This window comes from Cardiocondyla obscurior, linkage group LG05, assembly GCF_019399895.1.
Source record: "Cardiocondyla obscurior isolate alpha-2009 linkage group LG05, Cobs3.1, whole genome shotgun sequence".
NCBI lineage: Eukaryota > Metazoa > Arthropoda > Insecta > Hymenoptera > Formicidae > Cardiocondyla > Cardiocondyla obscurior.
The window spans coordinates 3616199-3632130 of NC_091868.1; the positions used below are offsets into that span (position 1 = coordinate 3616199).

Sequence of the window (15932 nt, forward strand, 5' to 3'; positions counted from 1 at the left end):
ACTTGAACGTCACTCTTGGATGCATCCGTGGTTGCGCAAGCGTGTGAACCTTATTTCCTCACCGCGCGTCATTATTCCGGGCGCTAAACCTGCGCCCGATGCGTTTCGCCGTTTTGAAATCCGTTACACGCGATCTTTCGTGTATTAGTTTACTTTAGCACTAATACTCGCGTTGTTTGCGGGCGGGGGTTCGCGCGAAGATTAAGACAGCGCTATTATTCGTCCTCGGGAACGGTATTGCAACGTGTCTTAAGGTTCCCTCGCTTCTGCGTTAATTTGCTCGTAATTTTAACGAGCGCTTGCCCGGCGAGATCGCGAACGAGGGGTCGAAGAAGAGAAAGAGAGAGAGAGAGAGAGAAAAAAAAAAGTAAAGTCTCTTGTGCCGTGAAGACACGCGAGAAGGAGAACGCTTGAGTCGACATTCTCATCGATATTTCATCATTCCGTGGGTCTTCTGAGAAGAGTGCACATTAAATTTACTCCCAACTCGCAACTTGCGATATATAATTAACGTTTGAGAGGCGGCTTTCGTCGGACACCCGGTATATCGATGTAAGCAAAGAGTCGTGCACCACAGCTGTGTGCAAAACGCGACGTGTACGGCTCGCCAACGTGTAACGCTCGGACGACGTTTCGCGTTTTTTCTCTCTCTCTCTCTCTCTCTCTCTCTCTCTCTCTCTCTCTCTCTCTCTCTCTTTCTCTCTTTCTCGCTCTTTTCTTTTCTATCTGGAAAGTGACGTCACGGCGGCGCGAGCGCACGCTGGGCGTCGGTCAATCTGTTTATGGATAAGACTCACGTGTAACTCGATTGCGATTTAGCGCGCTGCGAAGCGGCCCTTAAGAGCCTCCGCTTTTACGTCGCGTAGACGCTCACGTGTATGCGTGCGCGTAAGCGTGAATAATTTGCGGCCACGCTCGCATGCGGCCGCGGCCCGAGCGCGGCCTCTCTCCCTTCTCCGAGTAATGACTATTATCACCGGGAGACGGTCGCTTTCGTTTTCAGCCACCCGACGATCGCCGATGAATGACGCGCACGTGCGATTTGCAATAAAAGTCGTCGAAGTTTCGGGTCACGCTCGATTCCAGTTTCAAGGTATCGGACGGTAGTCACCGGTTTTTGTACAATCGCTCCCTTTCTTTCTTCGCGCACGAGGACTCTATTAACCTCACGGCAGATGTCACAAGTTAGACTTCGGGCGATGAAAGTTTTGTCCTGATAAAAAAAAAAGAGAAAAAAAAATGAGAACTGCAGAAAAGTGAATGATTAATGAGGGGAGAGAATCTAATGGATCGATGATTATTTTGTACTCTGAAACAAAGCTCTTGCTTTCGCTCGTGCTCGCCGCGATAATTGTTTATGCCGTTTATGACGCGGTTCGGACAGGTTAACGCGTGAATTGCGTAAAATTACCGAGTGACGATTTAAATGTTACCGAAGCCTTTCTTTCCTCGACACGTGAAGATTTACGTGACGTACAGCACGGATGCGCGCGCGAATACGACGTGTGAATCGCGCGCGTGTGTGCTCGTGACGACGGAACGTTAAAGGGCAATGTCACGCCGTAATGAGCCTGGAAATTCATCGATGCCTCGCTGAAATCGCTATAAATGTCACTTAATGCGCCTAACACGTCACTTTCCCTGTCGCGACACCCCATCAAAGTGCCCTTATTCTGCGGGGGAAAGTGTAACGTGTGTTTGCGCGCGCGCGCGCGTGTGTAGTCTACGTATGCTCGTGTATCCGCGTCGTGTGTAGGTAGAGAGACGACGTACCATGCCACCGGTGGTACGTAACTTGAGAGCCCAGCTCTAAGAAATTCAAGAGTCGCGATTTAAGATAAAATCGCCAACGTTTCATCTCGGCATCTCGTCTCTTCGTATCACGTTTTCTGCCTTCAATATTTCAGACTTTTGCGCGGTCCGCGTATTTTTAACGTGCTTTATAACTTCAGAGAGAGCTTTTTCTCTCTCTTCTAAAAATCAAAAGTAAACTCCTGAATGAGCCGCCGAGCCGGGCGCCATGTAAAAAATTTCAAACATCTATTTTAAATACTTATTAATTCTCCTTTTAGAAATCATACATTAACGTCCGAAACGAGTTTCCGCGGACGGACGGCGGCGGGGCCGCATTAATGTACGGGATTCGTACGGTAACCGGGTTCTTTTTAGCTCGTGCTGCAGATAAAGCGACGGGAAATCTCGCCGGTAATTGAATGCGGGGCGGCGCGGTGCGTGTCGTACGGTGTCTGTAATTTTTCTAACGAGACGCGCATTCCGGCGATACCATTATCTGGTGGTGCACGCCGGAAAGGCGCGCCGTATTTATGTAGACGCGGAGCGTTGCTCGCACCCGCGGCGACGGTGGCAGCGATCGTACGAAAACTCGCGGTGTCGAGGCCTTTGCGGAACGGAGGCGGGCATTATGCATACCGCGCGCGTCGCCGCAAAGTTGCGGCTTGATTCAGGGAATCGTACGTGCGCCGCGATATTTCGCGTCCTCGTCGCGCATTTACCGCTCCGGCAACGTATTGTCTCGTATCGCTCTCTTGCGTAGCACGCGTACGTAGATAGGACGATCGGATGTTGAAACTTATTCTCGCGGCTGCATCGACGCAAATTAAAATTCTAAAAATTTACACACGTAGCACGTGATTCTATATACGTTTAAGCGTAATAGAAATAATAAAAAAATATAGAGAAGTTTATAACGTAGAAGCCATCAAAATATAATCCTTTAACGAGTTTAGTCTTATACAAAATTAGATAATCAGGAATAATCTTGTTGTTTTAAAGATATAAGTGATATTAGCTACTTCGTTTAGGTTCTTTTAAATAAAAATGTCTCGAGAAATTACGAGTATTAATCCTATCAAGTTATCGAGCTCGTTTGCCAAGATTTTTAAAATAATCTAACGTGGAATATTAAGAAGTTGCGAGAAAAGGGAAAATGTTTTAGCCAAACGAAAATTTGCCGGCGAAAACACGGCTCTAAACTCGAGTTATGATGCGTTCGGCTGGCCCTTTGTGTTGTCAATGCGAAATTTAGTAGGTTTCTATTAGGGACTTAACGCTTTTTTTTTTTTTCTCTTTTTCTTTCTAAAGTGTTGCAGGTATAAGATTTACCGAGGCGACACAATGACAGTACTCGAGTGCTAAGACAGGAATTGTTACGGTCGCAAAATCCGCCCTTCTACCTGGCGATCTGGTATTGTAGAAATACCATGCCGGACACCAGCACTGGCAGGTGCCTGATTTACGCTGCCCGGCAAGAAACCGTATCGCTGGGGCTCCTAATAGTCGGACTTATATTCCGTTATTACGGGGTGTTTTCTTGACACAATGTACATTCCATTTCGATGAGCAAGTAGGAGAAAAATCAAAGCACACGTTACAAGTTGTGAAGATCTTCCGTTAAGAACGAAGGAGGTTTTCTCGAAATTCTTGTTCACGATGAACAATAGAATCGTAGGTAGAATCGTTGTCAATGATTTCTTCTTGTTCGACTGACTGACGCCGCTTCAGAGTATCCCGTTTTTTTTTTTCTTTTTTTATTTTTTTCTTTATTCCTTTAAAAACAAAAAGGGAGGGAAAATATCCTGATAACACTAGAATTTAAAGAATAGTGCGCGTTTTTATCGAATTACGTTTCGTACACCAACTGGCGATACAACTGGTGCTCAGACCGAAATCTCCGAATCTTATCTTCAAATATTTTGGTGTAGCACGATAAAGGTACAATTTTTGAGCGGTGAATGCTTTTTGAATTAGCCGACTTCTTCGTTTTATTTCTTCATTCATGTCTACTTTGAAAAGATACGAAGTTAGTTTCGTTCCCTTCAAATATCCTATTGTTAAAAACATGGAGACCTGCTGGTAACACGAGACATCCCAACATATTTCTTGCATCTTTTATGGGGTAACGAATTTGTAAAGGTACCTTTTGCCGAAGGTTGACGAAAAAGCTTGACTAGTCATTAGCAACTGCTCTGATCGCGATTGTAATATTTTCTTTTTTTTTTTTTTCCACAGACAACTCCGCCACCAGACACCGCGTTATTAATTATTTTACTTCTAAGAAACTGCATGCAAATAGTACGCTATATTAGAAGTAAAATTAATAGCGATATTTTGAAATATGACCATGTTAATAATAACTACATAAAATATGATATATACATTAATAATAACTCCATTATGAGATGAAATATTAAATTAATGTCGCGATCGCGTGTACAGTGTAAAATATGAGATAAAATTCGTGATAAATACCGTGGAAAATATAGAATTTCCATTTTCCATAAAACCCCCCATTGCGTTGTAAAATATTGACAATAATTTATAAGGCACGTAATATAAAACTAATGGCGTACGCGATGCAAAATTAGTGATTGTATTATACGAAGAATATTGTCGATCGGCGCCGAATCTCTCGCGCCAGTTTCTCTGCAAATTGAAAAGCCGATGTCTCGAGATCAAGGCATGCACCGTACACTTGTACGATCGGTCGGACTCCCTGCATGCGATTAAGAAATGGTTTTTTTTCTTTGGTTTGCGTACGACGAGCGTGAAAGAAAAAAAAAAAAAAAACATTTTCCTAACCGTATGCAGAGAATCGTATGCGACCGATCGTGCACGCGCAGCCTTACCGTCAAGTTTCTTGAAAATCGAAATTTGCGGAGCACTGATCCTTGCGTACCTGCAAAGCGCCTTGTATTCACGAGGAAACCCGCTCTCTTGTGAAGAAAGGGTGTGTGGGTAGAGAAGGGTGGAGGGACGCGGCGGGAAGACAGGCAGGAACGAACGAGCGGACACGATACACAATGGCAGATTCTCTCTCTTGGGTATAGGCGGGTTGGATGAGTCGTTAGTCAGACTCGAGGGAGGGAGCAGGAAACTTGATGCATTCTCTCTCGGTGCCTTATCTACGTACTACCGAGTGGACGAGAAAACGCACGTGAACGATCGGACGGGGCGAGAGAGTAAGCTAATTAACGTACAACTTGTAATATTATTTAATATACGATAACGTAATATTTAGGGAGATTTATCTTGTTCCTTTCTTTTTCCCTTTCGACATTTTTTAAATTCCTCTTTTTCTCGAACTTGCACGTGTGCAACGATTAAATACAATAATGGAATTGATATTTGAGTTTCCGAACAATCTTTGTTATCGAGTCTGTCGCAAGTGATAACGAGGCTCGAAGACGATTTCAGGTTGTACTCGACTACTCGAGAAATATTTATCCAGTAACACGTAATAGGATAATCGTTCAAAAAATAAACGCGCGTAACCGCGGTTACGCGTGATTTCCTATCAATGATCGTGACGATCGCGAGGTCAGCCTTTGCCTCCCTTTATCTCGGATCCTTTGACGCCTTCTTCGTTTATCTCGCCGCGTGTCTCGTTCGCGATTCGCGCAGCAGTTCCGTGTCGAATCCCTCGCACGTCGTTTGCGGTGCAACTTGTTTTCACTTTGATAATAAATTATTTGCGTCTTGAAAAGGAAATACGATTATTCTTCGAGACGTTCTCCACGTTTTATTTGTAATTTATTCAGAGTGATACCGATCGAGTTTCCTCCATTCATGTTTCCCGAAATTTTCTCTCGTCAAATAATCTTTACAAGGCCATGTAAATGCGCTTATACCTGTTCGAAATTGTTCAAGGCTACGGCTCGAAGTCGAAGGCGCACGGGAAAAAAAATACTCGAAAGGTGAACGAATCGGCCAATCGCGGTCGAACGTTTGTAAAGTCCGAGCCACATCTGGACCAAGCCAGTTCTTTGAATTCGCTGAGAAAACAGTCTGACACGGCGAAAACTGCACCATATATGTGCCATACGTGTGGTTACTAAGGGTTTTTCGGAAAGAAACTGCGACGGCGATGGTTTTCGGGGATTAAAGGGGGATGGTGGCGGGAAAGTGACGGAGGTCGAGACTGCTGTCGATGGTCGTACTTGAAAGCCGTGTCTTTTTACTTTTTGCAGAATATTCAGTGGAGACGCGAAACAATTAAAGAGGAGACGACGAGTGTCCGCCTAAAAAGAGAATTTTCGGAGGAGGATGCTCGGCAGTTGGGGCTGGGAAGAAGAATTGGAGTTGGGAGAGGGTACGACAGCCCCGTCGCGAGAGAGACAAAGACGTGAGAGCCCAGACTCGACGCATCCTGTTCCCGACAGCCGGGTGCTGAGGTATGCACCCAGCCGGTGTCACCACCCTCCCAGCTACAGCTCGCCACATTTCAGCACGCAGCCTCCTCTCGACTGTACGGACTGTGAGTATATATCGCCAGGCTTATCGCGGGCGCGTACGCACGCGTGCGTCCTCCCGACCGCAGCGGAATACGGTGACCCGGGAAGTACTGGCCACCACTCGTGATTCCCCGATCTCGCTATTGTTCGATTTATCTCTTTAGTACACAGAGATAAGCTAATCCCAAGATTGCGCACTATATTTTTGTATACGCAGACCACAACATCCCTCGACTCATCTAGGCATCTTTACGCGTAACTTTATTAAAAAGATACGAATTTTTTTTTTTTTTTTTTTTTTTTTTTAAAGAATTCCAGACATCTCACGGAATATGATATTGAGATAATGTAAAATGAGTTCTAATTTAATTATGAAACATGAACTTTTTAACCGGGGTATATAAAAGTTTTTTTTATAAATCAAGCTTTCTAGGAGATATATGTATTCTGGAATTAAAGAGTTAAATAATGTATTTTGAAAAATGTCTGCAAACTTTTGAATCTTTCAGCGAATATTATAAGCTTGTCCGCGTAAGTCTGGAGTTAAATGCAATGAGTAATAAATGAGTATAATCTGATAATTAAAATACAGAATATGAAAATAGGTTTTCAATTTAAAGGCGCGCAAACACTTGCGAAACTCCATTTGAGGTCAAGTCTTTCTTGTCGAGTTTGATTCACATTCGGGTAATCGATAACTAAGGCTAACTTGAATGTCCGCAATTATCCTGAGTATCATATACATATACGTCTGTATTTCTATTTAAGTTGGAGAAAAAAAATTTCGTTTATTTAGAATTTTCAACTGCAAATCGTGTTAATGAGTGTAAATTTTTAGAGCAGCGTGAGGTGGCCAAGATGCTGACTGCTCACCCTGAGATGCACGAGAAGCGGGACGGCCTCGGCAGCGGGCAATATGGGGCAGGCGGGGGTGGTGGTACTTCGATTGAGGAGAAACCTATTCCGGAACAACCACCCCCGCCTCCTGCACCGCCGCAACGAGATCCGTCAGATCCCACCATTAGTGCTAAAAAGCTTCCAAAAAAACGAAAATTTGATCCATCCGAGCTTGAGGAGATGGACAAGACCAGCAATGTCACCAGCCACATTAATAATATGGTTCATATACGCGCACCAACTATGCCGCTTAGCAGCCAACCGGTTTTAGGACAACAATCCAGCTTACCAACTACCACTAGCCGGCAGTCGCCGCAACAGCAAGAGTCCGATGGTTATCAAGTACGTTGATAAATAATTTCAGTCAAAAAACATTTTTTACAGAAAATTTTTATGTATAAAAATAATATAATATTTTTTCGTATCTAAATTTCATAAATTAAACATTTTTTTTTCATTTTTTTTTTTAAAGAGAGTTTACTATATGTGAATTTTATTCTTTGTGTTTCAGGTACCTTCAGCTCATTCAGTAGTAGTGTTACCTCCTCAAAGCACAGCAGTGGATTACTCTGTTCGCGAAGAACCTTCGCGTTCTCGTCCTCGGCTTGCTATTGATCTCAGTGAGTGGCGCGATCATAGAGTGCTAGCTTTAAGGGATTCATATTATTTCCCGGGTGTTATACGTAACGTTGTTCACGGTGATATTTTAATTGAGTTCGATGGCGAAAGGAAGCTAGTGCGTTACAGTGACGTTCTGGGTGCAAGACGATATGACGTAATAGGAGATGCAAGCCCGTCTCTGGGACAGGTGACGAAGGATACGAAGGTTTGCATCAGGTGTCCGATCGCGAACAGTCATGTGGACGCGACAAAAGTGTTTGTAAAGGGGACAGTGTGCAAGATATTAACAAAGCCTTATCGTTTTGTTGTGAAAATACCACGGGAAGATGATCAGAGTGATAGTTATGTTGTGAAACGCGCGGACTTGCGGCTGGTACAGCCTCCATGGGCAGAGGAGTTGGAAGAGGGGCTGGAGGAATGCGATCCTACAAGGGTCGAGAATATCGGTAATAAATTATTTATGATATCAATGAGGATGAGTTATATTTTTCGAAAAGTGTGGTAACGTTTGCTTTTTTTTTTTTTTAATTTATTAGAACATGGGTATCGCAATACCACAGACGCTCCGACAGCAGTGCCAATTTTGCAAATCCATCATACTTCTCATCACACGTCGCATATATCAGGTCATAATGACACGAGCTATTATAGAACGACCGGTACCAGTCCTCTCATGACTTTAGGCACTCCTGCGCATTCTGCTACAGCGTTAAGTAATGGCAGTCGACCGTATGATGATTTAGAAAGCGAGGATGACTTAGACAGAGAAGATATTACATTTCCCTCGGATGCAGGTTGGATATAGCATAAATTTTTCATTATATCGTATATATGATATTATTAAACGTATACCAATTATGTTCCTACATGCGTGCACGCAAACGTGAAAAATGAAATATTAATTTGTATTTTAATAAGTAGTTTATTAGAGTCAATATTTTCGGAAAATCTATTCTCTATATTTTATAAAAAGCTAAGGCTTTTGACGAGAGCAATTTAGTCAAAACAATAGTATAGTAATTCAGGTATATTCAACTGACAGATGCAAAATTGTCAGGGAGCAGCAAAAGAAGCAGCATGCAGAGCCGAGGAAGTACCAGTAGCCTAGTTGAACAACGTAGTATAACGCCTCGTTCTCAGGCAGCCACACCCCGGTATTAATTTTATCAAATATTAGTAGCTATTGCATCAAATAAATTAATTAATGTATACAAGTTTGCCACAATAAACGAATACTTTTTTGAGACCATGTAAAATTTATCGATACATTCTACTTACTCTCAAAAAAATATTCGTTTACTATGGAACATTCTGTATAACAGGAAACATTTTTAATTTATAATTGTACATAAGTCTATTTTTTTTATTAAACAGATCTCAGGCGGCAACGCCACTTAAGTATAAAAAGGGTGACATAGTGGTTACACCAAGTGGAATAAGAAAGAAATACAATGGAAAACAGTGGCGCAGACTTTGTAGTAAAAAGGACTGTAATAAAGAAAGCCAACGAAGGGGATACTGTTCTCGTCATCTTAGCTTAAAAGGATCTGGTCTTAGAGGTCCAACAAACACATTTCCTGGGTAGGAACTCTTTGATTCTTATTTTCGTTTGTTAAGAAACATATTGTTATAATTATTTTCTTTTTTGCAGTGGTAAAATGGATGGCGAAGAAACATCAAGAGATTCCGATACCTCGCCGAATTATGTTGACAGAAGAATAGCGGGTAGATTCGATCAAGACGAGACTGAAGCTGCTAATATGCTTGGTATTTTCTTATAATTTAGTAAAATAGCTTTTTTAATTAAAATGTTATTATCGATTACTTTAAATATAAATTTCAAATGTTTTTTAAACCATTTATGAATTTAGCTATTTTAACAATTAATTATTTATGGATTAAACGCGAATTTATTGTTTCAGTGTCTTTAGGAAGCTCTAGATCGGCTACACCAGCTTTTTCGTCACCGACAGGTCAATCTTCTATATCTCCATGTATAAATCAGTCACCGGTGCCACCGTTGGGACTCAATCAGAATAATGTATTTATGCCTATCTCGAGTCCCGCTCACCATGCGACTCCGCTAATCTCGCCTGGTGCAAAATGGAAGCATTCACCTACGCAATCGAACTTTTTAGTTCAATATCCGCAACAAGTTATAAAGCCCGAACCGAATCGAGTAGACAGAAATCGACCGATTCCTATACCTGCTAGTTTAGGAACAAGCGTGATAAGAATCTCTCCAGTGAGTCGCAGTATGCAACCTGGACAGAATCCAACTTTATCGTGGTCGGAACAAAGTCCACCATCGACGAGACATCCCTCAGTCGTAACGTCGATCGCTCAACAACAGCAAAATATAATTTTGCAACACGCGTTAACGTCGAATAACGATTTTCCCAATCAGACTGAGATACCCGAACAGAATTCACAAATGATAAAACCGTCGTTGTCGCCTCACATGTCTTTGCCCGCTATCTCAGTGCCGCAAAACCTCACACTTGTGCATAAATCGCTAGAGCAACCAGTCGACTACGCACCGTCACCGCAATCCCAGGGCCAGCCGATCTATGTTATGCAGCACGATAAGAAGTATGTCGTAATAAAAAACAGCATGGATATGTCTGCGCCAGCAAGCGCACACATAAGCAATCAGGACGACAAATATCGGCAAGGTTTGATTAATCATCCGGGTCAATTACCGGTATCCACTTTACATCAAGTTCAATGTCAACAACCACCTCAATCGCCTGTGGTTTCATCCGTCCACATTGATAAACTCTCTGTCTTACAACCTGTAAGTTGATACGATATATAATAAATTATTTAATTATTAATTTGTTATACAGGGTGCCCCATAGGATACGGACACTTTTTCGAGAGTAGGTAGAACTTATCGGGATAAGAAGAAAAGTGCTATGGGACTATGGGACACTCTGTATATATGTGGTCAGGCATATTAACAATAGCGTGACATTGGAATATGCATAGATAAGTTTATTATATTTTACTTGTTATTAGGTGAGCAAAGTGAACACACATACAACCGTGCATATGGATATGCAGAGGAATCAGCCGCCGCCTACGAGTGCTGTGATGACATCTACCACAGAGGCATCCAATCCGTCTACTCCAACGAGCGTCTTCCAGCACGTAATTGTTCAGCCAGGACATTTGGTGCAAATTCCAAAAATTCAACCTCCTAGAGAAGAAAATGCAAAAAACAACGGTATTCTTTGTAAGTTTTATATTGCTATACGACCACATTGTTACATAACAAATAGCACTTATATTTTGTACTTCCAAAAAGATATTTTCTCTGTAATATATAATTTTCCGTAAGCCGTTTTAAACGTTTAAGTTTAAAAATTCGTATTACCATTATTTACCATTATTTTTTACTCTTTTTATTCTATTTTATTTCACAATTTTGCAATTGTTTGCAACGATGATGTCATGATACAAGTAAATTTGACTAAATGATAAGGCTTTCACAGATGGCAGCCACGAAGTTCCTCCTGCATACCAGCCCCATCCCCCACCATTACTGAACAATACAGTGCGAAGCTGGAAAAAAGGTTTGAGTTCTGACTGCCAACTGAAATGTATCAAGCCTATGACATTGCTATAAGTTGCAGTTTGTTAATGGTACATAACGCAAGAACATTTTTGTTTTATTCAAATATTATAAGCACAGGTGCTTAATTATTGTAACGTTTACATCGTCGTAGTTTTCTCTGTTTATTTTTTTCATTTCACACATTTTTTTATGCTCTAATGTAATAACATATTATGTCATTATAATATTTTTTTAAAAGTACCTCGTTATTTAAAATTTAAAAAATTATTTTTTACACAAATATATTATTCGCATTTATTGCGAATATTTTATTTCAAATAAGATATTTTTAGTTTTTTTTTTCCATGTACCATTGCCAATCTTGCAACAGATGCAATAAATTAACAAATTTTATTTTTATTTTTAAAATTCTATTTAACATATACAAATAAGCATTTACGTACAAGAATTTTAATGCTGGGAAAGCTACTTACTAGCGTTGAAGTATTGAAATTAAATATGTATGTACACGTTACAGTTGCTGCATTCGATAAAAATGTTGTATATTAAATAAATAATTTTTAAAATAGTAACGTTAACTTCTATCATTATTTATCACTTCGCCAGTTTAATACCAGCTTTTAATTCTTCATTTTAATTCTTTTCATTAATCGACTAATCAATTGTTTCTCTTGGATATACATACAATAGAAAAAACATTTACGTGAAATCCATTATATTATTTTATCGGCTACTATTCTCACATCATTACTAACCACACTCATCGCAACTAACCCACTAACTTCATTGCAGCTTTTTCCTGGCAGACGACAGTTCTGGAGCAATCAGAGGTGAGCCCTCCTCCTTCTGCTCTGAGTCCACCTCTGAGTGCACCTCCAATTCCAATAAGTATGAGCACGCCTGCTGAAGATGGCCCTGGTCCTGGTTCAGATCCTATAACGCCTGCCGAAGAAGAGGATGATGATGTTTTTGAAGCAGAACCGACACCACCTGCGGAAGTGGAAGCTAACGCTAATAAAAGACGGAGTCAATCGCTTAGTTCTTTGCAGCCACAGACTCCACTGAAAGTGAGTTTGATCAAATATCTTTATTAATTTTTTATTATTAAGTCCAATAAAATCACGAGAATCTAGCTATTATAATATTGATAATAAATTAAATTTTTTATAATAATATCAATCATAATTAAATTATATTTAATAACGTCAATTTAATGAGAATATACGTAAGTAAACGCATTTTTATCATAACCTTATTTTCATTAATTAATTAATTGCAGGCTAAAGACAGAATACGTCGACCCATGAACGCATTTATGATCTTTTCAAAACGGCACCGTGCTGTTGTGCACCAACGTCATCCAAATCAAGATAATCGTACCGTATCCAAGATATTAGGAGAGTGGTGGTATGCTTTGGGACAAGAGGAAAAGCAAAAGTATCACGAGCTTGCTTCGGAAGTAAAAGAAGCACACTTTAAGGCGCATCCGGACTGGAAGTGGTGTAGTAAGGACAGACGGAAATCGTCGACGACTAGCTTTAAAGGAAGCGAGACGGGAAGGACAAAATTGAACAGCACAGGAGAAGAAACGGATGCTCTGCAAGGTTCTTCGTCGGACGACCCATTAGTGATTACGTCTGCCGATGAAATATCTACTCCAATTACTTCCACGTATAAGGAAACGTCCGCTGACATTAAGGTAAGAAGTTTTACGAAAACATTTGTAACAAGTGTTATAAAATTAAGTGTTTAAAAGAGTGCATCTTAATCGTAATTGGAAATTTATACAATTTTAAAAAGATTCTTTTTTTTCTGTGTATTTTCAACATAAAAAATTAAGTATTTGCCTTACTGATAAAATTATTGACAGATAAAAAAAATTATGAATGACGTTATGAATCAGTCCCACACCCAACATCAGATTTCGGAGATTCCTTTGCAAATCGCGGAGACGGACATCAAGCAAGACGATGACACTAATGGATCAGATGACGATCAAATGGTTATCTGCGAAGATCCTCAACCGGAAATAGATCTGAAGTGCAAAGATAAATTGACGGACAGTGATAACGATGCCCAAGATGAGGACGCGGAAAAAAAGTGTTACAATCAATCGCAGTTTTCGGTGAGCGGTCAGAAAAGGGACATGATCAATGTTAAACAAGAAATAACATGCAGGCCTAAACCAATAAAAGGTACTTTCGAGACTCAAACAGATGTAACGTCTGCATGATACGTTACATAAATTACATTTTAACAATACGAATCTTGATGTTTATTTAGCTCGGATACCCTCAACAGGTATAGAATCTACAACAAACTATCATCATACTACCATGGATAAAGGCAGTACTGTATCGGTTTTGTCGAGCACGTATCCTTATCACAGTCCTGTCAATCCAACAGGAGTGTCAGGGTTCCAGCCTACCGGTGGTGCTTTCATAACAATGCCGATATCGCCGAAAGTTATTAAGCCTGAACCGGTAAAGGGCGAGCAGCAGTACAGCACGCAGTACAACGTGAATAATCTCGTGAGCATCCACACTGAGAATGGACGGAACATACCCAAATTTACGGCAGCCCCGGTATTACACACTGTAAGTACTACGTACTAAATTAGATAGACGCTTTTGCATACATTTCTTGCGATTCATTTAGACTCATCATATATCGTACATGCGTCATTGAGAGTAGTTATCATTCATCGTGCCGACAAGCCATACGTTTCTCCATGACAGTATCGACGTTATCTCAGCACGGCCGTGCGCTTAAGAAAGTAGTGCGCACGTTTTTTATCGATAATTTTTGAATAAAAGATTTTAGACGGATTCGGAAATTAAGTAACAGATTTAACGATACTAACAGATTGGATCGAAACCTATGATGGCGCTGTTGAAACAACAGCAGCCGCCGTTGCAGTCTTTAGGCACTACTCTTCGCCCCCTTACTTCAACTGTCCCCTATCAACCATCGCTCACTGTAACATTACTCGATAACGATTTGGTGGCTGTTTCCAAACCGCAGCAGGGATCGCAGTACCTTAACCCGACGCCGCCACACTCCAGGATGTACGGTGGTTTCCAAATACCCATCTCTGGTGAGTGCACAGAAGACTGTTTTATTCTTTTTCAACTATATTACGTCATATAAATAATATATTTGCGTACAGATGCAGGTAGCCGCAACAATTCGATATCCGTGCAAAGTTTGGTTTCGAATAATAAAATGGAAATCCAAAGCGTGATTGTGAGCAAACCTTATTCGACAGCATTATCAACAATCTCTACTACATCGTCTTATCGAGGAATTGGCCATTCCATTGCTCGCCTTGCAGAATCCGAGAACAGTGACAATCAATTGGCTACGAATCACACTCAGTTTTACGGTAATCTTTTTACGAATTAATTATTTTTTTACACGTTGCAATATGCGTAACTTTTTTATTTACCTTACTTTTTTCTACTACAGTCAGTAATATAAAAACAGAAGAGAGAAAAGGTCCTGTGAATATTGCTACTCCGACAACAAATGAGATACATAAGCAAGCAGCAACACCTCATACACCGCAAAATAATCATGGAAACGGTGATCTCATATCGAATAAATCATACACATTCGATGAAAGTCAGAGTAACGACATACCAAGTAAAGGTCCATTTATGCTTGCTCCTACTCCGGCACAACTGGGTCGAGCGCCATTACAAAGAAGACAATCAATGGGTAAATAATCATGTAAAATTACTATTTTTTATTTCAACATTTGTATATAAGACTTAATTTTTTAAACTACGGATTTAAAAATTAAAAATTATTTAACTAGAATTTTATTTAGTTAAATAATTTTTAATTAAAGATAGTATATAATAGTTTTTCTATCTCTACATATTTCTATAAATTTTTATAAATTAATTTTAGGTAATTATTAAGATTATCCCCCTCACCTCTGATTTCGTATTCTTAATAATTAACTATTTTTATATTCAACTACTTTTATTCCTTATTTCTTTTCTTCATCGGTCTTTTTCGATCTCTCCTATTTAATAGCAATGCCTCCTGCATCAACGGCAGGAGACCATGGGCCAATGGCAGCGCCACAACATTGCGACAATCGACCACAAACAAATACATCTCAAGTGACAGAGCAAACGCAACAACAAAATTTGACAGAATCTCATACTTCTCCTTCTCCCTCAACTAAGAAGGGCTCCTTTTTCAAGAAAAACGTGGAGGATGGTATGGACAGGTACTAGCAATATATTTTCATATTTATAATTGTTCTGTTAATGAGATTAAATATATAAATTAAATTAGTTCAGATAATGTATTGAGAACTGATAAAATAATTGCAGAGTTCTCGAACAAGTAAACTTCCAAGAAAAATTCTCATCGTTGCCAGAATTCAAACCAGAGGATATACAAAGCCCGAGTGCGATCAGTATAAATACCCCGGGGTCATCTAGCCACAGCAGTGCAGCTTCTATATTACATCCACAAACACCTATGCAGATGCCAGGCTATCGAAAAAAATCCACGCAAGGACCTCATAGGCCCACAAGTAATTATATTAAATAGTTTTTATGCAG

General features: G+C 40.3%; 1 protein-coding gene across 10 annotated transcripts in view; it reads left to right on the top strand.

Moving 5' to 3' along the window:
- Positions 1-15932, top strand: part of Cic (Putative transcription factor capicua) — a 44050-nt gene that overhangs the window by 23429 nt on the left and 4689 nt on the right. For 2 of the 10 annotated variants that reach the window (XM_070656533.1, XM_070656532.1), the window contains exons 2-20: positions 5988-6274; positions 7095-7490; positions 7660-8215; positions 8306-8563; positions 8812-8923; positions 9144-9350; positions 9421-9536; positions 9692-10566; positions 10791-11007; positions 11267-11347; positions 12142-12416; positions 12629-13048; positions 13220-13544; positions 13633-13946; positions 14215-14446; positions 14519-14734; positions 14818-15069; positions 15394-15592; positions 15699-15904. In XM_070656533.1, coding sequence (XP_070512634.1) covers positions 6194-6274; positions 7095-7490; positions 7660-8215; positions 8306-8563; positions 8812-8923; positions 9144-9350; positions 9421-9536; positions 9692-10566; positions 10791-11007; positions 11267-11347; positions 12142-12416; positions 12629-13048; positions 13220-13544; positions 13633-13946; positions 14215-14446; positions 14519-14734; positions 14818-15069; positions 15394-15592; positions 15699-15904 — 5338 coding nt within the window. In that variant the 5' untranslated portion in view covers positions 5988-6193. Of the gene's footprint in view, positions 1-5987; positions 6275-7089; positions 7491-7659; positions 8216-8305; positions 8564-8811; positions 8924-9143; positions 9351-9420; positions 9537-9691; positions 10567-10790; positions 11008-11266; positions 11348-12141; positions 12417-12628; positions 13049-13219; positions 13545-13632; positions 13947-14214; positions 14447-14518; positions 14735-14817; positions 15070-15393; positions 15593-15698; positions 15905-15932 lie in introns of those variants that run through there. The other 8 variants (XR_011545719.1, XM_070656540.1, XM_070656541.1 and 5 more) reach the window with 8 other exon arrangements.